General features: G+C 39.7%; 3 protein-coding genes across 3 annotated transcripts in view; all 3 read right to left on the bottom strand.

Moving 5' to 3' along the window:
* The window catches only part of LOC114458623 (forkhead box protein J1-B-like), a 137289-nt gene extending 136942 nt beyond the window's left edge, over nt 1–347 (bottom strand). The window contains exon 1 of the mRNA XM_028441052.1: nt 179–347. The gene's annotated coding sequence lies outside the window, so the exon portion shown is untranslated. The remainder of the gene's footprint in view (nt 1–178) is intronic.
* LOC114458617 (forkhead box protein J1-B-like) lies at nt 322–14042 on the bottom strand. Its single transcript, XM_028441046.1, has 4 exons — nt 14019–14042; nt 1877–2223; nt 942–1146; nt 322–822 (listed from the first exon to the last, which is right to left on the bottom strand). The coding sequence occupies exons 2-4, from the start codon at nt 2140–2142 to the stop codon at nt 361–363; spliced, it is 933 nt and encodes a 310-aa protein (XP_028296847.1). The 5' UTR covers nt 2143–2223; nt 14019–14042; the 3' UTR covers nt 322–360.
* The window catches only part of LOC114458602 (rapamycin-insensitive companion of mTOR-like), a 27194-nt gene continuing 12849 nt past the window's right edge, over nt 12757–27101 (bottom strand). Inside the window, 8 exon segments of the mRNA XM_028441010.1 lie at nt 12757–14141; nt 17864–18002; nt 18073–18196; nt 20042–20197; nt 21839–21964; nt 23101–23185; nt 23323–23500; nt 26400–27087. Coding sequence (XP_028296811.1) covers nt 14073–14141; nt 17864–18002; nt 18073–18196; nt 20042–20197; nt 21839–21964; nt 23101–23185; nt 23323–23500; nt 26400–27087 — 1565 coding nt within the window. The 3' untranslated portion in view covers nt 12757–14072.

The raw sequence follows: 27101 nt of genomic DNA, 5'->3' as shown, positions 1-27101 counted from the left end.
GTCCCAGGGAACAAAATATATGATGAAAACGAATATATAAACAAAGTTCACAAAAATGTATAGCAAAAGACAAATGAAAATACTGAACAAAATATGAATAAAAAATCAAAAAAGAAATACAAATTTAAAACATATATCCACATATAATACAATATATACATATTACAAAGATTCTTACGTGGTTTGTTATAGGACAGTCAGTGTTGTTGGTGGTGGATGGTCATAGGTAGATGTGAAGAAGCCCTCACTCAGACCAAAGCCTTGATCCAGGGTTTGGGGTACGGTCTCTGTCCCCACTGTGACCTCCACCAATGGCTGCACCTCTCCTACCTCTGACTGCTCAGAGAATAACAGGTCCATTTAGCCATAGGACAGCTGGTGGTTCATGGTTTCTTCTCCTCCTCCCCACCACCTTTCCTGCTCTCCTGTTGGTTGCTGCTTCCTTTCCATCTCACATTCCTGGACCCTAACAGCAGAGGTGAGGTCCAAATCCTCCAAGGTGCTACAATTTCCACCGAAAACTTCAAGACACGCTGCTGCAAGAATGTCAAGATCAAGCAGTGTCTCTGTAGACCTTGTGGTCCCTCTACTGTCCGTAGGCGACAGGGTCTTCTGTTCAGGACTCATATCTTCATTAACAGAAGAAGTGCTTGCAGTGTCCTGATAGCCCTGAAAACGTTTCTTGCGTCTGGAAAGTCTCTTGACACACATGTCTGAGTGATCTGGGTTGATTTGCCAGAATCCTCCTCTGCCGGGCTCGTCTTTCTGTCGAGGGACCTTCTTGAACCTCTTGTTGAGGGACAAGGTTTGACGAATAGAGTTCTGTAACAAAGACACAATAAAAGCAAGATTTATTACAAAACCATTGAGCAAATATGAGTAAGTGATGATAAATGAAGGGAGATGGATAGTCATAAATAATAAAAGTGGGTGTCACTTACCTGCCAGGTGGGCTCTGCGTGTCTGTAGTAGCAGAAGTTCTCTTTGATCCACTTATAGATGGTGGACAAAGTGACTTTGGGCTGTTCACTGGCCTGCATGGCCATGTAGATGAGAGAGGAGTGGGAATGAGGTGGTTTGGCTTTGGGGTTGGTCTTGTAGTCCACCTCCACCAGAGGGATGGGCTGCATCTGGATGTGAGGGTACCTGGGTTGGAGTCAATTACATTTTTCAGTTATAATTACATTTTCAATTACCCATTGTCAATTAACAATTCAATTATGATTAAAATGACCAGCATTTTTTCAAATTACATTTCAATAACAATTTTTTTTAAACCTCAAAGTCAATTACAATTACATATTCAATTACTAAAGTTCATATACAATTAATCACTGACACTGTAATAAATAACCTAAATGAAGTTAACCTTCCTCTTGTGTTAGCTTTCTGTTAGCATCTCTTATGATAACTGGTCCTAAATCAGCTGTAAAATAAAAACAAATATATATCATGTAATTTATTTCATATCTATTGGTTACCTTGTTAGGCTTCCTAATCAATGAAAATATAGGTTTTTTAATCTTTTTGGTGTGTGTGTCTGAGCATTTTTTATATCAGTATAACACTCAGTTTCATTTTTGTTCAAATGATAAAATGTGAGAAAGCTTGAAATGAAACATGTTTTAATAACTGTTAACTACATATGTGTAGAACTGAACTTAGAACTCTAACATGGATCCATGTGTTAAATTATAATTGACAATTTTTATAGGATTTTTATGGCAATTACAATTACAAAGTCAAGTATCTAAACTCAATAAAAAATGACTTATGATTACAACATTAAAACTACAATTACAATTATAATTACGCCATAATTGTAATTAATCATCCATTAAGAAATTACAATTATAATTGACCCCAACCCTGGTACTTGGAGAACAGGGGACCAACGGTCGAGTCACTGCCGAGGTACTGAGGCATCCCGGTGGCTGCGGTGTGTCCTGCGGCGGGGCTGGACGGAGAGTCGGTGTCAAAGCTTTCATGGAAGAGCTGCTCCTGGGAGGAGGGACACCCGGGGCCACTGGGCCGCTCCGGGTCTGCACTGAGGATGGAAAAGTTCTGGAGCCAGTTGAGGCTGGTCAGGCAGTCATCAAGGGGGGCAGGTCCGGACCCTTGGACCTCATCCTTCGGGTACATCTCCAACCTGTCCACCTTAAACCTTTTGGCTTTAGACTTTGTCAAGACCGGTTTCCTGGTTTGAGACTGAAGATGTTCAAACTGACATGAAAAATGAAAGAGTGGAAAAATCAACAATAAATAAATACATAAAAAATATCAGTTCAAATCTAAAAACGTTAAGTCACACTGGATTATAACTAGATTTTCAATATTATAAAACACATATTTTCATTTAAAAGTTTACTAGATTCAGGAAATGATCTGAATAAATAACTATATTTGCAATATTACAAATCCAGCAGTATTTCCTAACTTGATTCAGGAATATCGCTGAATGTATGATTAAAGTTTGTAATATTACTAAAAAGCTTTGGTCACAAACCTTGGTCACTGCTGACCTCTGCTGATCAATGTTTACGGGCTGGTTTTAAGGATATTAGACCTCCTTTAGTTCTATGTGTGAGTCTTTAGTGCTGTCACTGTTGTTGATCCTGCTGCAAAACTCACACTGCGGTTAATTCTGATATTTTTCAAATTATAACCTGCGTTACCATGACTACCTGTAAACAACTGCCACTAGTGGAAATTCAAAAAATGCATAATTATGAGCGGGGCTCCTGTAGCGCTTTTAGATTAAAAAAAAAGGTTTTTGGGTTAAAATAATCTTGTATCTGTGGAAGTCATTAGCATTGTTGCTAAAGATGAATAAATGAAGGCAAGACTTGCAATAAACTAATTAGTCATTAGTTCAACTCTATTATAACCAGGTGATCTGGGTTAGGTTTAGTTAGTTAGTTATTAATTAATGAGTTATTAATATTACAAGAATTAGTTGCAACTTTATAATATTCATTAACATATATTTAAATGCTTTATAAAGCAATTGTTAAAGTTTTATAATCATCAATTTAACTTTATAATAACCATTCAACTAATGTTTATGATGCTCTACACAGTGTTTATTAACCATTTACAAAGTATTATAAACATATGTTCCAACTTTACAATAACTATCCAGATAATGATTGTAGACGTTTATAAACCTATTAACCATTAGTAAAGTATTAATGATCTAAAACATGTTTTATAAAGCATTAGTAAGGGATTATAATCTTCAGTTCCAACTTTATAATAACATCCAAATAATAATAATAATAATAGATACTTCATAAAACATTTATAAACCATTAACTAATATCTGACCCATGTGTCTCTGTAATGTTTATAGATGTTTTATAAACCATAATCAAGGTTTTCTTAACACTTTATACAGTAAATAAAATGTTATGTGTGCATCAATAAACTGTTAATATAACATCAATTATAGCATTACAAATCATTAAAACACATTATTAACTATCATTTCATTGTTTGTTAACAGAAATTAACTAAATGTTAATTAACTATTTATTTACCATTATTAACCATTCATAGATGATGGTTATTCCCATTATAACAATTAAAAACATATTTTAATTGAGTTTTATTGTCAGAATTTTCTTGGAAACTGTAAAACTAACAACACATTGGTTTTGATGATTGTTTTAATTGACTTTAACATTTTAAAACACAGCATGGTATAACAATGAACCCACAGTTGTAGAACTCCATCACTTCAGTACATCTGGCCAATGCTTCATTAAGAAACTCAATAAATATATAATAAATCCATTTGTTCACAAATATATTAAATAGGTGAACTGGAGAAGGTGAGTGTAGAACAATAAGATGTTACTGGAAGCTTTGTCTCCTCTTCATCACTCTTTGGCATCAGTGACTCCTCCTCCTGTGATGGAGAAGGTGGCTTTGTTTTCTGGCATGTTGGGACTATTCACAAACAGAGAGAGAATCATTTAGGAAAAATTATATTAGAGTTTCACTTTGGAAAACTTAGTCTTGGTCCATTTACAGGTGCTGGTCATATAATTAGAATATCATGAAAAGGTTGATTTATTTCAGTAGTTATATTCAAAAAGTGAAACCATTGACATTTTGCACAAGGAGGACAAGACACAAAAGGTCATTGTTAAAGAGGATGTCTGTTCACAGAGCTCTGTGTCTAAGCACATTAATAGAGGTGAAGGGAATGTTTTCACATTAATTTATAACTGATATTAATAGTTTGAAAGGTATATATATAATTTAGAAGAGTTTTGTTGGTAAATGCTGGAATTCAAAAACATTTAGAGTTATTTCCACAACTTACAATAAAATAAGACTGTGATATTTTCACAAAACAGCCACATTTGCACCTGAAAATATTGTGTCAATTGAATAAATGTGTGTATTTGAAGGAACAAAGACAGCGACAACTAAAATATCTTATTTATATATAGAGACAATATGGATATAGTCAACAAATAAATATATAAAAAATAACACTGGATAATGGATTAGGGACATATTACAATGGGATTCTCTTGACAATTATTTGCAGTACTTACAAACAATCAAAGTAATAAATATAATCTAGTTTGTATGTATTTATTTATTTACTGATGAATTTATTTTTAATATTAATTATTTGATGATTTAATTTATAAAATAAAGGTCCTTCCTGCTTCTTAGTTCACATTCCTTACCAGTGATGGCGGAAATGCACCTACAGTTGTTTGCTAACCAATAATAAACCAAAGAAGAAGAAGAAGAAGAAGAAGAAGAAGAAGAAGAAGAAGAAGTCTGAAGTGAGCTGCTGTGACCAGCAGAGGGCGCTCTATGATTGGCTGCTCGGTCACATGACCGTCAGGAGGAAAGACAACAGGAAGTGTTTTCCTCCATCATGGTGTGAATGTTTTTTTTTTTTTTTTAATTATTATTGAACAATTTCAAAATTACAAACACTCGATGAGGATAAAATCTCAGCTTGTTACAGCTTCAGAAGCAAGAACAGAATGAAAACAAACATTTCAGTAAAAGTGGGAACAAGGCAAGAAGCTTAAAATTAAAAATGATAAAATACAATAGTAATCAGAGCTTAGACACAGAGGAGATCATGGCCAAACTCAGCAGCATATGGGCAGTCAGTAAACAAATGCACATAAACACATCCACATACAAACATATACGTACCTACATCTTGAACACACACACACGCTCCCCAAGTCAAAACAACAGTTTTTTTGCAAAGTCAGAATAAAGCTTCTGTACAAATGTACTATTCTGAAGTTTCTCCAGGGCTGTAAAAAAACAGTTTGAACTCGTTGGTAAATCCAGAAAATGAGGGCTTGTGTTTTCTCCACTTTGCACAATGAATATGGTTTTTCCCCAGTAGTTAAATAATATTGACAATATCTGAAATGGAAGAAGCTAAATTTTCCATGTAGTAAACAATATGTTGTATTTCAAAGTTTGGAAAATCAGTTATTTTTAGTGAAATCCAATTATTAATATTTGACCAAAAAGATTGAGAGACAGGACACATAAAAATTAAATGTTCTAAAGTTTCATCTACATTATGACAGAAGGAGCATAACTCTATCAATCAATCAATCAATCAATCAATCAATCTTTATTTGTATAGCGCCAAATCATAACCAATGGTATCTCAAGGCACTTTACAGTAGAGCAGTCTTAAGGACGGACTCTTCATTTTATGGATACACACATATGCATATATACCAGTGGCGGATGCTTTAAGACTACAAGGGAACCTCAGCTTCCCCTAAAATCAGTGGTCAAATATGTAGTGTTGTGTGTACATTTCATTGACTAAATATATGACAGAACACATGTATGTTTAGTTCAGAATCAGCTTCTTATAACAGGAAACTGACAGTGACAGCGTGACGTTCTTCATTCATTACCGCAGCGTCACAGTGTTAATAAACAGTGGTGAAGTTCAGCTTCAATTGACTTCAATGGGAGAGGATTTAGGGGTTGATCCACTGCAGTCAAACTAGACGCTCATTGGATAAATGCTCGGTTATGACGCACTTAGTCCCGCCCATCGGACGCCGGGATTCACAGGAGGTCTATGGAGCAGTGGGCTGGATCTGTCTGTTCCGGACGCTGGAATAATGGATGATGATTGGATGATCTGTCTCAGGCTAATTCAATTTTGATTGACAGCGAAATGAGCCAATCAGAGAGTATGACGTTGTAAGCACACAGGCGGGTTTTTCAAATATTTCAGTCCGTTGCTCTGTGTTGACACGGAGACTTTGCTGATCCTCTCATAGCGAATTAACTTCTGACAAACCTAGTGTCTGTTTTTGGTGTTTGTGGAGACTGTTACTGCTTGTGTTGTGAGACTTTTGACCAAACACTCACTCCAGCGCGCAGCAGCTACGCGCGTGCGTGCGTGATAATCTACAAATAGTTGTTGACAACAAAATGTGAATTCTACTAGAATTCACATTTAAATAAACAGATACATTTTCTGAAGTAGGCAGAAAATGAGCTTCCCCTGCATGAAAGACCAGCAGCCGCCACTGATATATACGTATATACACATACATATGTATCCCACACCCAACATGAATTCATCATGGCGGCAAGGAAAACCTTCTGTTAAGCAGCAGGAACCTTGTGTGGATCCCATTCCTATGATGAACAGCCATCCACGTTATGCTGTGTTGGGTGTGTGCAGAGAAAAGGGTGGAGACAGAGCCGCTGAGTCTCTGTAACTCCACACTGAGGATCCCACGGACCTGCAAGACAAAAGCCAGAAGGAGTACAGGAGCAAACACACAAGGGAAGAAGCAGACATAGAGGGAGTGTTTGAAAGAGGAATGGGACCCTCTCCGGTCCCTCTCTAACCTAAATGACCTCTCTCTTAACGCCCTCTCCAACCTCTCTCCAACCGAGCATGCCAGACCCCCCCCCCCGGCAGTCTATGCCTATTGCATCTTAATTATGAGCTATGAGCTGGTTCCTAACTAAAAGCTTTATCAAAGAGGAATGTTTTGAGCCTAACCTTAAAGGTAGAGAGGGTGTCTGCCCCCCGAACCGTGGTTGGTAGATGGTTCCAGAGAAGTGGGGCCTGATAACTGAAAGCTCTTCCTCCTATACTACTTTTAGAGACGAATGGAACAACGAGTAGTCCAGCATTTTGAAAGCGTAGTGTTCTGGGGGGATTGTATGGCACTACAAGCTCCTTGAGATAGACTGGTGCCTGTCCATTTAGGGCTTTATAAGTGAGAAGAAGAATCTTGAATTCTATTCTATATTTTATGGGAAGCCAATGCAGAGAGGCTAATACAGGAGTAATGTGATCTCTTCTCCTAGTTTTAGTCAGTACACGTGCTGCAGCATTTTGAACCAGCTGAAGTGTCTTAAGCGACTTGCTCGGGCAGCCTGCTAAAAGAGAATTACAATAATCCAGTCTAGAGGTAACAAAAGCATGGACTAGTTTTTCGGCGTCGCCCTGAGACAGGATAGATCTGATTTTAGCAATGTTACGGAGATGAAAGAAGGCAGTTCTTGAAGTTTGTTTTATGTGAGAGTTGAAGGATAAATCCTGATCAAATAGAACCCCAAGGTTTCTAACAGTTGTGCTTTGTGCCAGAGTAATGCCATCTAGGGCAGTTAGGCTAGCATAGGTTTCTCTAAGGTGTCGTGGCCCAGTACAATGACCTCAGTCTTGTCTGAGTTAAGAAGAAGAAAATTTTGGTCCATCCAGGCCCTAATGTCCTTTAGACAGGCCTCAAGTTTAGATAGCTGATTTGTCTCACCTGGCTTCATTGATACATACAGTTGGGTATCATCAGCATAGCAGTGGAAGTTAACAGAGTATTTTCTCATAACATTACCAAGGGGGATCATATAGATACAGAAGAGGATTGGACCTAGCACAGAGCCCTGAGGAACCCCGTAGCTTACTTTAGTGTACACAGAAGACTTATTATTCACGTGTACAAACTGGTACCTATCAGATAGGTAGGACTTAAACCAGTTTAGGGCAGTCCCTGTGATTCCAAGTAATTTCTCTAATCTCTCTAGTAGAATATAGTGATCTATAGTGTCAAAAGCTGCACTAAGATCTAATAAAACCAGCACTGAGAGTCGTCCTTCATCTGAAGCCCAGAGTAGATCATTAGTTACTTTAACTAAAGCAGTCTCTGTGCTGTGTTGAGCTCTAAAACCTGACTGGAAGTCCTCGAACAGGCTGTTGTTTTGAAGAAATTCACAGAGCTGAGCTGCCACAACTTTCTCAAGAATCTTTGAAATAAAAGGAAGATTAGATATAGGCCTGTAGTTTGCTAAAGTGCTGGAATCAAGAGTAGGTTTTTTGAGAAGGGGTTTGATTACAGCTACTTTAAAGGACTGTGGCACGTAGCCTATTGATAGGGATATATTTATTGTCTCCAACAAAGATGGGCAGACCAGGGGAATAACTTCTTTAAACAGCTTAGTTGGGATCGGATCTGAAAGGCAGGTCGATGGTTTGGAGGATGAAATAATAGAGTTAAGTTCCTGAAGTCCTATATGTGTGAAACAGTTTAGGTTAGGCCTATTTACATTTAATGGTACAGCAGGCCCAGGTGAAGGCAGGGAGTGGCTAATTTTATCTCTAATCTTGTGAATTTTATCGTTAAAAAATGTCATAAAGTCCTCACAGCTGAGGGCTAGAGGAATCATGGGCTCAATAGAGCTCTGACTTTGTGTTAGCCTGGCTACAGTATTGAAAAGGTACCTCGGATTATTTTTATTTTCTTCAATTAGTGAGGAATAGTATGTAGATCGACTATGTCGTAAGGCTGTCATGTATTTACTATGGCTTTCTTGCCAGAGTATTCGTGACTCCTCTGTTTTATTGGAGCGCCACATTCTCTCTAATTTACGGGTTGTTTGTTTGAGTGTGTGAGTTTCAGAGCTAAACCACGGAGCTTTCCTCTGACGTTTAATAGTTTTTTCCCACAATGGGGCAACTCTACCCCAAAATTAAATCTTTGCGCTTTGTAACTCACTCCACATCAAAAACCTACTTTTTCAAATTCCTCCTTGCGGTTTTGTCCAATCAGCATGAAACTTGGCACGTAGAGTCTTCATTTGGACCTGATCTAAAGTTCAGCAAAGAATTTTATTGGCTCAAAATATATAATTACTGAGTAAAATTTTCTAGCGAGCTATAAAAATGCATAACTGTTGCATATCTCAGTCAAAATAAATGCTAACAACACCAAATCTGAGATCCTTGGTTGGCATGTGACTGTGAGGGTATGAGCAAAATTTTAATCATTTACACCACTAGGGGGCGCTGCAAATATGTGAAACTTATATATCTTAAATGACACGACTGATTTTTACCAAATTTGGTGGGTATGACCTCGGGGTGCTCCTGGGGTCGTATCTCAAAGTTAATTGCGATTGGTCAAAGTGGGTGTGGCTTATTACATTATACATTTAATTCAACAAACCTTTATTTCAGCTGAAGTATTGTTGAGGGCTGTGAAATTTACAGAGTACATATATAAGAGCACACAGATCACCCAAACCAAAATGTGCAGCACTAGATGGCGCTGTAATAGGTGCAAACGCATTTTGGCCTGTAACTTTCACATTTTAAATAACATCTCCCAAAACTTCACATCCACCTGTTCACAGCAAATGGCACGTTGGCCTGTTTCCTGACGCTCGCCACAAGCACGTCATCCTTTGTGACAAACTTCCACGGGCTCCGCGAAACCTGGGGGCCAAGTCGCGCTGGAAGGCTTGGCCCCCTTTCTTAATTGCTTGCAGTTCTAGTTTTAATTATTATTACATTCAAATACGGGATATTTAAGTTAAAATACTAATACGGGATGATGGCAGGAAAGAGGGGTAAAATATGGGAGTTTCCCAGCCAAAACAGGATACTTGACAGGTATGTTTATTCCCCCTTTCTTTTTCTCTTTCTCATGGCCTGACCCAGTGGCCCACCAGCCCACCGGGGAAATCCCCAGTGTCCCCGTACGCCAGTCCGCCCTTGGTGTCAACCTGTCTTGTCCTTGTTTAAAGTTGACCGTCGCTCCAGATGCAGTGGCTGACTTAACTGAGAACATGTCTTGGGAGTTTATTGGTATGAATAACGCATCTTTTGGCGTTGCTATGCACACTGAACAACGCCACCGCACTGGGTGCTGTCGGTCAGCTCCACACAATATGACTCTGGCTTGAATGTGTTGTCAAAGCTCTTGAACATGGCTACATCAGTAACGATGTAGAAAGTAGCTCCGGTGTCGACCATCAATCCATTCTCCTTGATTAGATCTTAGTGCAGCTTTTGACACTATAGATCACTATATTCTACTAGAGAGATTAGAGAAATTACTTGGAATCACAGGGACTGCCCTAAACTGGTTTAAGTCCTACCTATCTGATAGGTACCAGTTTGTACACGTGAATAATAAGTCTTCTGTGTACACTAAAGTAAGCTACGGGGTTCCTCAGGGCTCTGTGCTAGGTCCAATCCTCTTCTGTATCTATATGATCCCCCTTGGTAATGTTATGAGAAAATACTCTGTTAACTTCCACTGCTATGCTGATGATACCCAACTGTATGTATCAATGAAGCCAGGTGAGACAAATCAGCTATCTAAACTTGAGGCCTGTCTAAAGGACATTAGGGCCTGGATGGACCAAAATTTTCTTCTTCTCAACTCAGACAAGACTGAGGTCATTGTACTGGGCCCGCGACACCTTAGAGAAACCTATGCTAGCCTAACTGCCCTAGATGGCATTACTCTGGCACAAAGCACAACTGTTAGAAACCTTGGGGTTCTATTTGATCAGGATTTATCCTTCAACTCTCACATAAAACAAACTTCAAGAACTGCCTTCTTTCATCTCCGTAACATTGCTAAAATCAGATCTATCCTGTCTCAGGGCGACGCCGAAAAACTAGTCCATGCTTTTGTTACCTCTAGACTGGATTATTGTAATTCTCTTTTAGCAGGCTGCCCGAGCAAGTCGCTTAAGACACTTCAGCTGGTTCAAAATGCTGCAGCACGTGTACTGACTAAAACTAGGAGAAGAGATCACATTACTCCTGTATTAGCCTCTCTGCATTGGCTTCCCATAAAATATAGAATAGAATTCAAGATTCTTCTTCTCACTTATAAAGCCCTAAATGGACAGGCACCAGTCTATCTCAAGGAGCTTGTAGTGCCATACAATCCCCCCAGAACACTACGCTCTCAAAATGCTGGACTACTCGTTGTTCCATTCATCTCTAAAAGTAGTATAGGAGGAAGAGCTTTCAGTTATCAGGCCCCACTTTTCTGGAACCATCTACCAACCACGGTTCGGGGGGCAGACACCCTCTCTACCTTTAAGGTTAGGCTCAAAACATTCCTCTTTGATAAAGCTTTTAGTTAGGAACCAGCTCATAGCTCATAATTAAGATGCAATAGGCATAGACTGCCGGGGGGGGGGGGGGTCTGGCATGCTCGGTTGGAGAGAGGTTGGAGAGGGCGTTAAGAGAGAGGTCATTTAGGTTAGAGAGGGACCGGAGAGGGTCCCATTCCTCTTTCAAACACTCCCTCTATGTCTGCTTCTTCCCTTGTGTGTTTGCTCCTGTACTCCTTCTGGCTTTTGTCTTGCAGGTCCGTGGGATCCTCAGTGTGGAGTTACAGAGACTCAGCGGCTCTGTCTCCACCCTTTTCTCTGCACACACCCAACACAGCATAACGTGGATGGCTGTTCATCATAGGAATGGGATCCACACAAGGTTCCTGCTGCTTAACAGAAGGTTATCCTTGCCGCCATGATGAATTCATGTTGGGTGTGGGATACATATGTATGTGTATATACGTATATATGCATATGTGTGTATCCATAAAATGAAGAGTCCGTCCTTAAGACTGCTCTACTGTAAAGTGCCTTGAGATACCATTGGTTATGATTTGGCGCTATACAAATAAAGATTGATTGATTGATTGATTGATTGATGCTGAGTGCTGGTTCCTGCTGAACGCCGACGCCTACCATCCATAATTTGCTGCTGCTGCTCTCATCTACGTTTTTCCTTGCTCCATCTTGTTTAGGTTTACATCTACAAGTGGCATCATTGTGGGTGTCACTCTTACAGTGACTGCACCATGTCTTTTGCCGACATGCTTTTGCTTGATGGCCTTTGTCACGGCAAATTTACAGTTGTCCTCCTTTGCAAACATGATTTGTGCTCTGGTTGAATGATTAAGTTCACTGAAGTGACGTAAACATAGTGGTATACAGGTTTATAATTCAGGGCTTTTCCTTCCCAGCATAGTACTCCTTCAGTATCTTAAATGTTTTTCCTACATTGTCGGGTGCATCTCTCATAATTAATGAGAGGCTCTTGTCATCCAAAAGTTGTATCAATTCAACGTATGCATCAGCGTTCTTCTTACCATCTGCTGCTGTCTCAGCTTCACCATTAGCTTCTATCAGGACCTTATCCTTTAATCCTAACAGATGAAAATCTTAAAGCACTTTAGTCTCCCACAGTTCATACTTGGTTTCCTCTGTCGAACATCAGTCGAGGCAACCTGCACGTCCCTCGTGGATCCATGATGCTATCTGTTAGCCGTTACCATGCTCCCTGTCGTGACTTTCTATTGGCAATAAATGATCAAAAAACTCTTCCCTGAGTTGCTTCTGGGCCTATAACATGTTGAGGTCTGCAGCCTCACCAGCGTTAAACTTAAGGAAGGATCTGACGGAGACAACAAATGCTCTTTAACCGTTAAAGCATATTTATTATACAACACACATCATCTCCAGGTAAAAGAGGAGGAAAGAAGAAGTTAAAGAAAAGGAACAATGTGCCTCACAGTGGCGAACACAATATACTGCATCTTAAACAAACAGCAGTAATATTAAAAAGTAAAACAAACTGAGTACACACAATATATAAGTGTCACTTAACAAAAACATCATTAATTTTCCTAATTTAGCTGAGACCTAAACACTTGCTGTTTATATCCGCGATATATACAACAAAAGTGTTAGAAACTATTCTGATAATAATAATATTATAACAATAATGCAATTATAGGGGGGTTCAAATGCCATTATTTGGGTCTCAAATATTTTATGACCCTTTTTTTATAGAATTTTTTTCTTTATTGAATAATCAAGACACAAATCTACCTCCATAAGATACAGGAGATGATAAGATGCAGGTCATATGATCAGGGAATTGATATTGTTTGATGCTGGAACAATAAGAAATGACTTCAGTGTTTGACACTAAAAAGTGTCCTACAGACAATTTAGACAAAAATAAAGGTGATTCAGACAAAAAATGTCCAACAGACAATTTAGAGCATATGTGTCAAACTCAAAGCCCAGGGGTCAAAACCGGCCCTTTACAGCATCCAATGTGGCTCACAGGAAAAAGTAAAAAATGACAGAAACATACCAACTAGTTCAGTTGTAGATATCTCAGCCACTCTGAAGACACAAATTCAGTTTTCCAGTGCTTTTTCACAAGACGGCAGTCATTTTAAATCTTAAATTGTTGAAATAGCACTCAGTTTATCAAAAATCATGCAATTTTCTACAAATTATTTCACAAAATGTCGACAAAAATTTAGCACAAATGAGCGGTGATGACCTGAGGCTTAATGAAGCAAGCTAAGAATGGGTGTGTCATTTTGAAAGAGAACTGATTGGTCAGGAGGTGGCGCTTTTGTACTGGCAGATCATTTAGCCTAAACTTAACCTGCTCCAGGACAAGTTATTCATTCAGTATAAGTTGCCATGGTGATTTACCTGCTCTGTACTACAGGACACAGGCTTAAGCTTGAAAATTAGTATAGAAAATGTTGCTTTATAGTATAAGGCCCTGACTAGCCACCCTAAATCTGCTTACAGTATTGTCAAAATCTGCAAGTGACCAATGTAAAAAGGAGTATTTTAGTGACTATCACAGACACAGAAAGTACAAAATAAAGAGGTCAGTCCATTCCAAACTGCAGTCAACTTCTTACCTTGCTGACAGATTGGTTGTTGAGCTTTAATCCAGAACCATTGTTGGAGGAGAGTCAATCACAGTGGAGAGCAGAAGCCTTGTGCACAGTTGTTGACAGGACATTCTCTGCTGCTTCGTACATCTGTGGAGTATACAAATAGTCACTGTATAGTGTCAAGTCATCATTTCACCTTTTAAGTGAAAAGAAAATGTACACAGAATAACTTTTCAATGTGTGACCATTAGGCAAGGGGTCGCACTTTTCTTGGGCCCCCAACTAGTAGAGCCCCCCAAGAACCCACTCCCTAATTTTGGTACCTCACAGTTGTTTTGGTTTATTGCAAAAAGGCAATAATAATTAAAAATAAAACAATCCAATATTCAAAAACGCATTTTAAAATATAGATTCAACTGAATATCTCCAACAAAGTGTTGATTTACTTCACCATCACTTGGATCAGCAGAGACGTATTTCACGCCTTCACCAGATTCTGATGACAATCACTGTGCTGCACTCCTACTTAGAGCTTTAGATACAGTATTTGCCTGAACCCGGGTCATAAACACGGATTCTGGTTGGGCTCTGCTTGGACGCTGCACGGTGAATGAACGCTCAAGTGATGTGCTTGGATTAGTGCGAGAAAGACGCAAAAATGTTTGCAGAATAGGTGAATGGATGGCTGTCCTCTGGTACCTAATTAAATGATGTTAAAAAATGCATAAATGACTCATTCTGTAGCTGTATGTGTTACATATGTAGAGAGCAGCTCTCTCAGCTGCATGCGTTAGATTTGCGCACAGATTTGAATAGTGTCGGGCAGCAATGGGTTCAAGCTTAAAGAGAGATCAGCTTTAGTAGGGTTCAAACGTGTTTGGGAAACAGAAGCAAAACATTGCAGTGTAAACAGAACCTTTACATTAAATGGGTAATGCAGGCACGCACACAAACACAAGTTTAAATGTGTTGGTTGGGATGGAGACAAAGTGTTGTAAAAAAAATATATATATATATATATATATATACAGTGCCTTGCGAAAGTATTCGGCCCTCTTGAACTTTTCGACCTTTTGCCACATTTCAGGCTTCAAACATAAAGATATAAAACTGTAATTTTTTGTGATGAATCAACAAGTGGGACACAATCATGAAGTGAAACGAAATTTATTGGATATTTCAAACATTTTTAACAAATATAAAACTGAAAAATTGGGCGTGCAAAATTATTCAGCCCCTTTAAGTTAATACTTTGTAGCGCCACCTTTTGCTGCGATAACTGCTGTAAGTCGCTTGGGGTTTGTCTCTATCAGTTTTACACATTGAGAGACTGGAATATTTGCCCATTCCTTCTTGCAAAACAGCTCTAGCTCAATGACGTTGGATGGACAGCGTTTGTGAACAGCAGTTTTCAGTTGTTTCCACAGATTCTCGATTGGATTCAGGTCTGGACTTTGACTTGGCCATTCTAACACCTGGAGATGTTTATTTGTGAACCACTCCATTGTAAATTTTGCTTTATGTTTTGGATCATTGTCTTGTTGGAAGACAAATCTCCGTCCCAGTCTCAGGTCTTTTTCAGACTCCATCAGGTTTTCTTCCAGAATGGTCCTGTATTTGGCTCCATTCATCTTCCCATCAATTTTAACCATCATCCCTGTCCCTGCTGAAGAAAAGCAGGCCCAAACCATGATACTGCCACCACCATGTTTGACAGTGGGGATGGTGTGTTCAGGGTGATGAGCTGTGTTGCGTTTACGCCAAACATAACGTTTTGCATTGTTGCCAAAAAGTTTGATTTTGGTTTCGTCCGACCAGAGCACCTTCTTCCACATGTTTGGTGTGTCTCCCAGGTGGCTTGTGGCAAACTTTAAACAACACTTTTTATGGATATCTTTAAGAAATGGCTTTCTTCTTACCACTCTTCCATAAAGGCCAGAGTTGTGCAGTATATGACTGATTGTTGTCCTGTGGACAGAGTCTCCCACCTCAGCTGTACATTTCTGCAGTTCATCCAGAGTGATCATGGGCCTCTTGGCAGCATCTCTGATCAGTTTTCTCCTTGTATGAGCAGAAAGTTTAGAGGGACGGCCGGGTCTTTGTAGATTTGCAGTGGTCTGATACTCCTTCCATTTCAATATTATTGCTTGCACAGTGCTCCTTGGGATGTTTAAAGCTTGGGAAATCTTTTTGTATCCAAATCCAGCTTTAAACTTCTCCACAACAGTATCTTGGACCTGCCTGGTGAGTTCCTTGGTCTTCATGATGCTCTCTGCGCTTTAAACTGACCTCTGAGACTATCACAGAGCAGGTGCATTTATACGGAGACTTGATTACACACAGGTGGATTCTATTTATCATCATTAGTCATTTAGGTCAACATTGGATCATTCAGAGATCCTCACTGAACTTTTGGAGAGAGTTTGCTGCACTGAAAGTAAAGGGGCTGAATAATTTTGCATGCCCAATTTTTCGGTTTTTTATTTGTTAAAAATGTTTGAAATATCCAATAAATTTCGTTTCACTTCATGATTGTGATTTTGTTGATTCTTCACAAAAAATTACAGTTTTATATCTTTATGTTTGAAGGCTGAAATGTGGCAAAAGGTCGAAAAGTTCAAGGGGGCCGAATACTTTCGCAAGGCACTGTATATATATATATAACCAAACAAATGAGCATACTAAATGTTGCTTGACCTCTAAAATGCCAAATATTTCATGATCATATCCAAGTGGGAGGGCCCATTAACAAAAGTTTGCCTTGGGTCCCCAAAATGCCCAAAAGTCTATCTCTCTGTGTGACTCAGTCAACCATAGACCCTCCAGCCACTGACCACTAAGCCACCACTGACCCATCAATTCATGGATTTGTGTTTAAAGGGCCCATGTTACGCTAAATCAACTTTTCTGTGCTTTAAACATCATCAAAGTGCTATTTGGGCTTCATACACATGCCCAAAGTGTTTTTTTTCATTGATTCCCTAAATCGTTAGTTAGAGGGTGATTATCTCCTTTCTTACTGCAGGGCGACCCCAACACCTTGCTCGAATTTGATGACTCGTTCCCACTTTGATGACGAATTTGACGCCTCCAGGAAGCTCTCTGCCGTGATTGACATGTAAACAGACACGCCCACGAAGGTGAGCGTTTGAGCATCCTTCGCGCAGTGCTATGTATGTATTTTCTACAGTTTATGTATGTACCAGTGAACGCCCCGCCCCTACGTTCTGTCTCGTGTTTATAAAGCAGCATGAGCTCGGCTACGGAGTGGGTGGGAGGAGGGGGGTCCATCCTCTGGTCCTACGTCACCGTGCGGGGAGGAGGAAGTCACTGTCCCATCTATAGACACGCCCACTCATGAATATGCATAAGCAGGACGCAAATCAGCCTGTTTGTGTAGAGTTGCTCAAAAAGTGACTTTTCAGAGGCTAAAACTCTGGAAAACCGGCGAGTTTGGGAAAATAAACCTCAAATACTATGTTTTTGGGGTTCTTAGAGCAAATGGAGATGGGTGATAAATAGCATGACATGGGACCTTTAATGTAAATTTGCTGGGTGACATGTATCGAGCTCACAGGAATCCCAGGTGTCATTCCCTGTTGAATTAGTGCTTGGCATAAAGACATTATAGAATGTCCACAATCTTCTGAGACACACTGGCTCTTATTTCATCACCTAAAGATTCCTCAGAGCAGCGCTTTGCTCCCTGCTCTGTTGTAGGCATGCCCCTAAATGAGTTTAGGGAGAACACACCTTCTGTCTACACCTTAAATAATTACACTACTCAACCACATGTGGGCTGCACTGCTCAAAATAGAGGTCATTGTGTCCAAGCTTCCACAAACATAACGTGGCTATTTTCTCCTTACTGGTGTGAATGTTACATCTTGGAAAAGCTCCTGAATGAAGCGGCGAGTTGGCAGATGGAACATGCTTTGAGAAAGCAAGTAGGACACCTCAGAGTAGAGACAGATGTCATCAAAGGCATGAGGGAACTTCTCCTTGATCCTACAGAGAGAGAGACCATACTCATATTGCAGCAGGATGGGCAGATATATAAAGAGAGATTTTGTCTCACATTAACAGACTGGTTTCATGGTTTTTGGTCCCAACAGACGAGCTTAGATTTATGACCAGGCGGAGCACCTTCTTCCTCAGTAGGACTCTGCCTGCCATAGCGTCCTCTGGGATGAACTTTACACCTAGGAAGTAAAATAAAAAAACACTTTTACCAACATTAGCAATTACATCTACAAAAGTAATTCCAATGTATCTGGAAATGTTTTGGTTTAAATGAAAATTCAGAAGCCAAATATTGTGTATTGTTGGCTGCCATAAATTGAACACAATATACTTTGATAGCTTTCAGTTAGAACCAGCATCAGTTGCTTCAGCGTTTTGAGTTACTGGAGCTAATGTGTTGTATGGAACCAAACATGAAATCTCCTCAAGATAATTTTGGCCATGGGCACCAACTCACTGGCTTTCATTGGACTCACTTTGGGAGATGCTCATCACGACAGACAAGAAACATCATACTATTACATAAAGATTGACCAGATGTCTGTATCTACAGACAGTACTGTAAAATGGAAGCAAAATTTGTTGACATGAATGTGTTATGGCAATTATTATATTAATCATCACATCATCAAATGTGTGTTCATGTGTAGAATTTGTCATGTGTTTTTTACTCGATGACTACATTATATCGTTGTACTTTTGAACAGAGACGTTGCTCCTTTGCTGAGTCATGTTAGATTAGATTACCCGCAGTACAGACAGATTGTGCTGTATTCACAGTGCCAGCAAAAAAACAGTCTCTGCTCAAGGTCTCATACCAAAGCTCTGATAAGCAGAGTAACAGTGATTTTCCACTTCTTCCTCCCTTCACACCCTCCTTCCCTCTCATCTTAGAGGGGGGCTGCTCCAATCTGTAAAGGTTGGTGCTCAGAAAACTTTCCGTGAGTTGCTGGGCACTTTCCCTTCCTGCAGGATGGAAGACCTTTTTGTACTCCTTTTCAATTCGTTTATAAAAAATAATCTTTTATAAAATCATCATGTTTTCGTCTGGACCCCATCATTCAACCAAAGGACAAATCATGTTTCCAAACGAGGACAATCGTAATTTTGCCGTGACAAGTGACACCCACCATAGTATCTATTAGGGGTGTTGAAAAAAATTATTCTGCAATATATCACAATATTACGTTGCGCAATTTTCGGATCGATTCAAAATGCATCCATATCGATTTTTTTAATTATTTTATTTTACCTTTATTTAACCAGGAATGTCTTTTCCACTGCAGGAGACATTGTTACTGCACAAAGAAGTGAGCTGAAACCTGGACATGTTGACCAGCTTGTGTTTTTCAATAAAATCTAAAAAAAAAGTTTTAACTTTCTGCATTTATTTGTTGTTCTAGGCATGTACCTCAGTAAAGTTACACTAAAGTCATGTTGCACTAAAGTCAAACTTGGTTTAAAATCCACAGGCAGATTGTATGTTATTTATTTATTTTAAGTTGTTGGCTCATGGCATTTTAACGCCAATGTTTTGAGTGTAAAATATGCCAATAAAATATATTTCATACATAATGTTCTCATGAAGGTGTACACATTTACAGATTAGTTGTTTCTTAAGTCATATATTAAAAAAAAAATCACAATAATTGCCTTCTACTTTAATATTGGGATATATCGTATCGTATCGCGACCTATGTATCAGGATACGAATCGTATCGCCAGATGCCAGGCAATACACACCCCTAGTATCTATTGTACCCAGCACTGTGAGAATCTCATCCAGAAGGTGGAGGAACTCTCCACAATGTACACCAGGTAAAAATGGGAACAGGTGGATATTTCACAGAGTGGTATCACAAATTTCAAAAGAAAGTATGGAACACAAAACTGTAAACCTGCACAGACTCCACCATAACAAAGGAAATAATTATTCTTGCAATGTTCTCAATATTGTTTCCAGAGTTTATACATTCATAATGGCTAGTTGACTGGAAGACCCAAAAAAGAAAGTAGACACATACCCAGAACAAGTTCTGTGCTGCGATTGCTCCCAGCTGAGCCTTGGGATGCAGATACACTGCATCCAGACACACCCGAGAGCTTAGCTTGGATTGTGGGCCCCTGCTGATTGGCTAGAATCGAACCGCATGACTCAGAGACTGGAACTTCAATTAGATCTGAAAAATAGAAAATGGAAATGTATATCAAATTAAAAAATAATGTATAATCTTAGCTTAAAGTTTAAAAGAGAAACAATTTCCAAATTGAATTTTACAGTTACAGGTAAACAACTAAGTGTTAGTATAAAGATATTGGAAAAATAGCTTATTATCAATGTATTAGGGTGTAACATTGGCAATAAACATGGCTCTCACATAAACAGCAAAAAAAGGTAATGTTTACTATCTAGAGTCTTCTGGTCTAAACACTGTTTAATGTGCTGTGAAAAGTAAGTTTGATTTTTGGTTTAACTAAGTTTATCCCAGTGGAAAAAAACATGCTCTTTTTTACATTAACAAATAAATAATTTATTAAACAGTACGCATAAAGAAAAAGAGAGATTCAGAATATGTGTTCACATTTGACAACATATGCAGATATAGGAAAAATAGAAAATTAAAATAATAATGTGTGTTTGAATGAAAAGGAAAGGTAATGTGAAGTTTAACTATGTCCAATCACGGACAAAAGGTGTGTGTTTTCTGTTATTATCATGACTCTACCTCGTCTCTGTACCTACAGTGTGTTTGTGTGTGTGTTTTATTTACAGTAAACAATGACCAACATGCTGCAGAAGGCTACCAGAAGACCAGACATGACGTTATGTTTAAAGCAAGTTTTACACCACTGTCCCGCACTCAACTCTCTGCTTCCCGGGGCCGTGGACCAGGTTACCTCACCGCTCCCTCTCCGCTCTACGGTGGGGTCGGGGCCCCCGGCGTGACTGCGCTCGATACACTTTTATACTTTATTGTATGTTGCATATGTTTATATTGAAAAATAAAGCGCACGTTTTGAAACTGTTGTTTTCATGTTTGTGTCTAACAATACATACATGGTTAGGTAGGTAAGTAATAATTCAAAAATAAATTACATTTTAAGATGCTTAAAAAACATAAAACATTGTGTTCTGTGACCGAAAGATAAACAAGGGCTTTTTAATGCTCATCTGTAAACACACACACAACCTCCTAGTGGCATGGCGGCCAATCGCACAGTGATACGTTCCCTCGACGCAGATCTACAGGTGGTCAACCTCTGCGTCACGTCAACGGCGTAGGTCCTGACGCAAAACCATATACCAGGCTTAATGCGACCTGACTGCTCACATTGTACGTCCATACACAAGACGTCGAAGAAAAAGAAGAAGAATAACCCAGAAGTGAATTGACACTCGTGATGCTAAACAAAAAGAAAGACGCTGCCTTGGCAATTTGTGCCATTCTCTGCGGAGAAGCTTCAACAAAGAAAAGGCGGCGACGTGTGTGGACCAGGATCTAGCAGGGCAGACGTGGGCAGTAGGGTCTGTCACTTCTACAGCGGTCCTACTGTGTTCACGCAAGCAAAGTGAGAGAGTTTGAGTTAAACTGGTTTCACATGGGGCGACTAGGATTTCAAACAAGTTTGATTTTCTTGTGACCATATGATTACTGATCAGGAGCTCGTCTTGAGGTGTTAATCACTTCTCGTGACCCCATGTTTACAACATGATGCACGACACACAATTTATCCAAGACCCGGCCTGATCCCAAAAATAGACACACAAGTGAAAAATCGCATGAACTGATATCATGAATGTGGAGAAATAAGGCTTGTACCTTGTTGGCAGCTAAAACCTAATTGAGACAGTCCACAGAACAGACAGTTGTTTTCTATGTGCTCCTGAAACTCCGCCTCTTCAGAATCCAGCAGCTGTCGTTCTCCCTGGCTTCCACCCGTCACATCTGGAATACAGAGTTTAAAGTGAAACCTGGTTGGCTGACACCCAACACCTGGTTCTGAGAATGAAACAGGCATATAACAGAGTATTTTAATTTAATACCCATTTTATTCCAAACAATACACGAAGATGTGATGATAGTTACCACAGCAAAGACTATTGTTTTTTTGTTCCAGGTGTTTTATGATTTTACTTGTGTTACTCATCCCAAGCTTGTCATTGTGTTCAGTCCTCATCTCTGGCCCCGCCTACATCCCTTCTGCACTGGCAGACCTATGTTTCTTTAAAGCTGACGGTGACAATCTCTAACATTTTTTAAACTGTACCTGCATTTCATGAAAAATGTGTTCTCATCAACTATCGAAGCCAGGCTGCCATCAAACACACTACCAAAGGGACTTCCCAACACATTTCTGTTCTTTTCACGGATTGAAAACTGTGCCAAAACAATGACGGATGTTGATAATGAGGCTTTCCACAGCAACACCCGAGTACGGACGACATTTAATGTCTCACAGAGTGACGTCATATCACAGAAAACACTATAAACTAAAAAAAAAGGAAACATCGTCTTCCTTTTTTGACAAATAAACCCAATAACCCAGTGTAAAAAGGTAGAAAAACAATAAGTAAACACTTCTTAGATATCAGAAATGTAACTTTAAACATTGCAGTCATGTATTGTAAACTTTGCGTGATGACGTGAGGCATTTCAGATAAGTTGCAGCAGAACCAGGATTCTACTCTCTCTTCTGAAACTTTTTTGCTTCTGCGCCATCTTTGCATTCTTTGGGATTTCAAATCCCACAATGCAATGCGCAAAACTTCTCTGAAGTTCAAGTCACATGACCATTTGTCAACAAACGCAATGTTTTTGATGGAATGAAAAACAATGCAAACAGCATTCTTAACCTTTGGCATTTTTTATGAGTAAATCATCCCGTTTTGTGGAAGAAATACCTTTGATTTATATGAGGCCTATACTACTGTATGTCTTTATTTTGATCAATATGTCTATCTTTATTGCCAGCAGCTTTAATATGATTCAGCATCTGATGACGTAATATGTTATAGTTACAGGTCATAGTCTTAACGTAGTCTCACAAAGTCCTCATTAAATCTCATCTCTTCATATCTCACCACTTGAATCTGTAGAGCAGAATCCATCAGAACCCTCTACAGAATGCAGGCTGATCATCTTCTTAAAATATGGCCTTTCTTTGATCTGAAAGAACCAAAAAACCAACAATATACTTATGAATGATGCTGTGTATATAGGACTTTGTAAACTTCAGGTGATCAAACCCTATGGTCCTAATTGTGATGCTGGAACAAAAAGTCTGTGTGGATAGTTGACCTTACCTGGAGCATGTTGCTGATGTCAAAGGGCAAAGCCAGGCCCATGTATTCCTCTGAGGGGTTTAAAGTGGTGGAGGTGACAAAGGAGCGCAGAGACGATGAGCGCTGTAACGTGGTTTTGTTGATCGGGCTCAGCAGCTCTTCTTTGTCAAGAGATGCACAACCCAGCGCCCTCATAAACCTGAAGACAGGAAGACCAACATTTGTTTTCTCATCCTGCTCTTGCCTTTTGTTTTTTCCCCACTTTGTTTCCCAAAGTATTTCACTACGATTATTGAAAAACCTTGTTTCCATACGGAGGCTCCATCATTCACGGTAAGAGGCTCTGATTGCCTTTATATGAAAGGTTCTGAAACCAATGGTGGCCAGAAAAGTTGCCTTTTATACACATATAGTGAAGTCCTCAAATTTAGCTGGTTTTAGGTGTCTTCCCACTCCAATATAATATATTAATATGAGCTATTTAGTCCACAATGATATGTATAACATTATTTATAATTTATTTAATTATTATGAAATAGACACTTATCTTTTGAATATCTCTCAACAATATAACAGTATAATCCTTGCACAATGACAAATATAATGTATTTGCATCATGAAATCACAATATACCTATCTTTTAAAAAGCTCTATAATATGTTTAATGATTGCCTGTCTATGTATGTTTTTTGTTGTCTTTTTGTCACATGATTATCACATGATCTCTCTTGCACAGCACATAAGCACCTGTTTTTACTTGTTTTAATCATGTGCTGATAAAAACTCTGTTGAGTTAAAACGTGTTGACATGTCATTCCTGTAATAAATAATACATTTTTTAAACCTCAAGAATGCCTCAGATCTTCAGTTTTGGCTGCCGCTGCTACTTTTGTGTTACTTTTTGATTTACTGGAGAGGCAGGCCACTCATTCCCTTCTTCAAACAACTTTTTTGTCCACGTTTCACCTCACATGGGCGTGTTGAACACGGGACCCCACGCGCTCCTGCTTTAATAATTAAAATGTTGATGTTTTTCACAGACCCTCGTTTGATGGCTCTCAAAAACAGAGCCCAATCCATATGGAATTTCTAGGGCCAATATACCAAATTTTGGTTGCTGAAGTGGATCACCAACTTCCTGACTGACAGGAAGCAGCAAGTAAGGCTGGGAGGCATCACATCCAGCATCCGGTCACTCAGCACTGGCGCCCCTCAGGGGTGTGTTCTCTCCCCACTGCAATTCTCCCTCTACACCAATGACTGCACCTCAGGGGACCCCTCTGTGAAACTCCTGAAGTTTGCAGCCGACACCACCGTCATCGGTCTCATCAGGGATGGGGACGAGTCTGCCTTCAGACGGGAGGTGGAACAGCTGGCTCTCTGGTGCAGTCAAAACCATCTGGAACTGAACCCACTCAAGACTGTGGAGATGACAGTGGACTTCAGGAGAAATCCCCCCCCACTCACCCCCCTTACCATTCTGAATAGCAAAGTGGCTACCGTGGACTCCTTCAGGTTCCTGGGATCCACAATCTCACAGGACCTGAAGTGGACCTCCCACATAGACTCAACCAGGAAAAAGGCACAGCAGAGGATGTACTTCCTGCGACAGCTGAGGAAGTTCAACCTGCCCCAGGAGCTGCTGATAATGTTCTACACCTCCATCATTCAGTCTGTTCTGTGCACCTCCATCACTGTCTGGTTTGGATCTACAACCAAACTAGACAGACACAGACTACAACGGATAATCAGGACTGCAGAAAAGATCATTGGTGTCAAACTGCCCTCTATCCAAGACTTATACCTGTCCAGGGTCAGGAAACGGGCAGGTAGCATCACTGCATACCCCTCACACCCTGCACACAATCTGTTTAAACTCCTCCCCTCCGGCAGACGCTACAGATCACTGTATGCCAAAACTACCCGCCATAAAAACAGTTTCTTCCCCCAGGCTGTCACTCTGATCAACACTATACAGTCATAGAGTGTCAGACCTGTTTCTGTTACTGTGAAATAACCTGGAACTAAACATATCAACCCTGGAACAACCTGTCACTGTGAATGTTCATGGACATAATTTTTTCATTTAAATGTTCACCTATTTGCACTACTCATCAATGCACTGCACTACTCATCAATGCACTACTGCACTATTATCTTATTATTATTATTATTGTATTTTTATTTTATTTCATTATTATTATTATTATTATTATCTTGTTATTTTTATTTAGTTTGCACATATTAGTCTAACTATATTTAAACTTATATTTATGTTTATACTTCTTTTTTCTTTTATTTTTCTTTATTTTATTTACTTTTCTTTATTCTAGTTGATTGTTATTATTTAATGTTACACTACCTGAGAGAGCACAGGTCACCAAAAGAAATTCCTCGTGTGTATTCATTCACCCCTGGCCAATAAAGTTGATTCTGATTCTGATTCTGATTCTGAAAAAGACGATATGCAATGTATTAGCCGATAACCTAATACATTGGTATGTATATGAAATAAGAACATTAAAGGTATTGCAGACGATGTTTAGCTTCCGGTTGGATCATCAAGACTATTGGTCCTCCTAATTGTCAATGTTTACGAAAGGCCGTCGTACGTGCTCGTGCTCGTGCCCGGTGTGCACCGGGTCCTTTGAAAATGGATTTTCACTGACCGGTGGCGAGTCTGACATAGTGGGAAAAGTGCAAATCTTCTTTTGTAAGTTAAGCTTGTATGACCGATGTCCACACCAACTTGTAAACAGAGCTGTGCACAAGGAAAACGGGGCTCGTGCACGCTCTCCCGCACACGTCTTTGTTTATTTCACAAAGATGAAACTTATATGACGCTAAAACGCTGTAATACACTCTGTAAAACTTGCGTAAAGAAGCTACAGTGCTCTCCTTGATGTATCTTAACAGCGTGTTTTCACGAGGACTTTATTATCATAGGGCACAAAAGTGTAGTGTTTGTTTTAATTTGCAAAGTTATAAGTTGACACATTATAAACAGCCAATGAATCAGTCGTGCTATAGACGATGTTGATTATTAGACAAAAGCCTGTTGTGAATAAGTGAGTGTAGGAAGGTTTTGGAATCCCTACCTTCTTGATGCCAGTGTGGAGTCCAGACTTCCTGATTTCATAGTAATAGCATTGGCCAAGAGGATGTCTTTGGCTGGAGAGCCCAGAGACTCACAGCGGGACAGAGATGGCTGGATGCGTTGGTGCTGCAGTCTCCTGAGGGTGGCGTAGCCCTGAGCATCCTGGGAACTTGTGCACCCAGTGTGGGAATACTTCCACCTGGATTTCCCTGAAACTTCTCTGGAGCCAGAATGGCCCAAAGAGCTGCTTTGGGTGCAATGTGGAGAATACTTCAGAGACTGCGTCCTGCGGACAGAAGTGAAAGAGCCGCAAGGACGGGCACGATACATAGAGTAGGACTTTGGAAGTGAGAGAAGTGAGGAACACAGGCGGAGGGCTGAGGACAGTGTGGTTCCTGTAGTGCTGGAAAGGTTGGCACCATCTGTGGCTTCAGTGGAGAGAAGAATATCCTTGGAAGGGCTGGAGCTTGGGGAGGATAAGCAGGAGGAGTTGTCACTGTTAAAGCTTTGACTGTGGGATTTAAACTGGTTTTCTCTGCCTCTTAAATGCCAATCTTCGCCCAGTTGGTCATGGCAGCTTCCATGTTGGTTCTCAGTGTCCTCTTCATCATCATCTCCAATACTGAGAGTTCTCTCTTTTTCTGTGGCAGTTTTCCTCACAAATGACGTGTGCATCCCTCTTGTCAAGCCTTGAGACATAAAA

The sequence above is a fragment of the Gouania willdenowi genome, unplaced genomic scaffold (genome assembly GCF_900634775.1).
Source record: "Gouania willdenowi unplaced genomic scaffold, fGouWil2.1 scaffold_14_arrow_ctg1, whole genome shotgun sequence".
NCBI lineage: Eukaryota > Metazoa > Chordata > Actinopteri > Blenniiformes > Gobiesocidae > Gouania > Gouania willdenowi.
The sequence above is the reverse complement of the archived record's forward strand: the minus strand, read 5'-3'. Positions and strand labels throughout refer to the sequence as shown.

Excerpts from the sequence above, each read along its gene's own strand:
- LOC114458617 (XM_028441046.1), bottom strand. The coding sequence starts at position 2,142 with ATGTACCCGAAGGATGAGGTCCAAGGGTCCGGACCTGCCCCCCTTGAT. Across the intron at positions 1,147-1,876 it reads GTTGGTCCCCTGTTCTCCAA|GTACCCTCACATCCAGATGC; the intron begins GTACCAGGGTTG and ends ACTCCAACCCAG. Across the intron at positions 823-941 it reads ACGCAGAGCCCACCTGGCAG|AACTCTATTCGTCAAACCTT; the intron begins GTAAGTGACACC and ends TCTTTGTTACAG.